Source organism: Vombatus ursinus, unplaced genomic scaffold, assembly GCF_900497805.2.
Source record: "Vombatus ursinus unplaced genomic scaffold, bare-nosed wombat genome assembly UNPS02015066.1, whole genome shotgun sequence".
In the NCBI taxonomy this organism is placed as follows: domain Eukaryota; kingdom Metazoa; phylum Chordata; class Mammalia; order Diprotodontia; family Vombatidae; genus Vombatus; species Vombatus ursinus.
Window position 1 is genome coordinate 7,952,437 of NW_020954844.1, and position 1,323 is coordinate 7,953,759.

The 1,323-nt window shown below is 49.1% G+C and overlaps 1 protein-coding gene across 5 annotated transcripts in view; it reads right to left on the reverse strand.

The window, feature by feature from the left end:
* The window catches only part of SMOX (spermine oxidase), a 70,517-nt gene continuing 69,194 nt past the window's right edge, over positions 1-1,323 (reverse strand). For all 5 annotated transcript variants that reach the window (XM_027846103.1, XM_027846107.1, XM_027846104.1 and 2 more), the window contains exon 7: positions 1-504. In XM_027846103.1, the coding sequence (XP_027701904.1) occupies positions 367-504 (138 nt within the window). In that variant the 3' untranslated portion in view covers positions 1-366. The remainder of the gene's footprint in view (positions 505-1,323) is intronic.

Here is a 1,323-nt window from a genome sequence, read left to right on the forward strand (position 1 = left end):
GACTGAGAAAGGGTCAGATACCTCTTTTATTCCAAAAGTATCGAAGGCACTTACAATACAGAGCAAGGGAAAAGGAGAGAAGAACTGAGAGGCACCAAGAAATCCAATCAGAAGGGTGCACAGAGATTAAGTCCAAGGGGTTAGAAGCGGATTCCCCACCCCAGCCCTGTTAGAAGGTACAGTACAGTATGTAAGAAAGCTACAAGGGATGCCCTGGGTAAAATCAGTTGAGGCTTCTGCATATTAAAAAAAGATAAAAAATTAATTCTTCTCAGGATCAGAAAAAATAATCCCATGGGCCTTGCAGAATGAGAGGCCCTGGGGAAGGGGGTCCCGAGTCACGGGCTCTCTGAGCCCAGAAGCCTCTCAGGTCTCACGATGGAAAAGGTCTTGGTACATCTCAATGAGGCGGGCTGCCTCCCGCTGGCCAGAGAGCAGGGCGCCATGAGTGGTGGAATAGTATTTTCGGTGTGTGGCCTCCCCAGAAAACAGGACCTGCATGGGCTGGAAACAGACCAGGAGAGAAACCAAGGTAAGTGGGAGTCAAAAGCCTCCTGGGTTGGTACAGTGGGTGAAGTTAGTCTACACAGTGGGCCACTTTTGTCTCAAATTGCTAGTGAGCAGTTACTGAGGGTTTAGGCACTATCTCCCCTCTCCAACTCCTATCCCATGAGACAGCTGAAGGCAAGAACACTGTGCCTCCCAAAAGGCCAGATTATGAACACTGTAAAGGGCCTCAGCCACCATCACGTCCAGCCTGTGCCTGAGCAAGAATCCTCTCTATAACCTCACTGATAAGAAGCCATCCATCTTGTGCTGGAGAGCCCCCAGCAATGGAAACTCAGTACCTCCCAAGGCAGCCCAAAACGCAGAACAAGACAAATCTTTCATCCAAATCTCAGCCCTTCAAACATAAATTATGTCTCCTGCCAAGGGCCTTCTCTTATCTACGCCAAACATCCCCAGGTTTTTTCAACTGATCCTCAAATGTCCTGAGCTCCCTGGTGCCTTTTACCAGCCCAGTCGGCCTCCCCTGGACACTCTCCAGCTTCTCCATGTCCTTTCCAAACTTCAGAGCTAGAACTGAACATAATACTTCTACTAAGAGCTGAGTAGGATAGACCACCAGGACAATTCCCTCCTCATTCCCAGATGCTAAGCCTCTTTCTTCATGCAATCTCCTTCCTCCGGGTTTCCCCCTTCAATGCTTGGCCCATCTACTCTACCTATATACTGCACATCCCTACTGATACACACATTGATTCTCCCATTAGAGGGTAAGCTCCTTGAGGGCAGGGACTTGTTTTGCCTTTCTCCATTGCC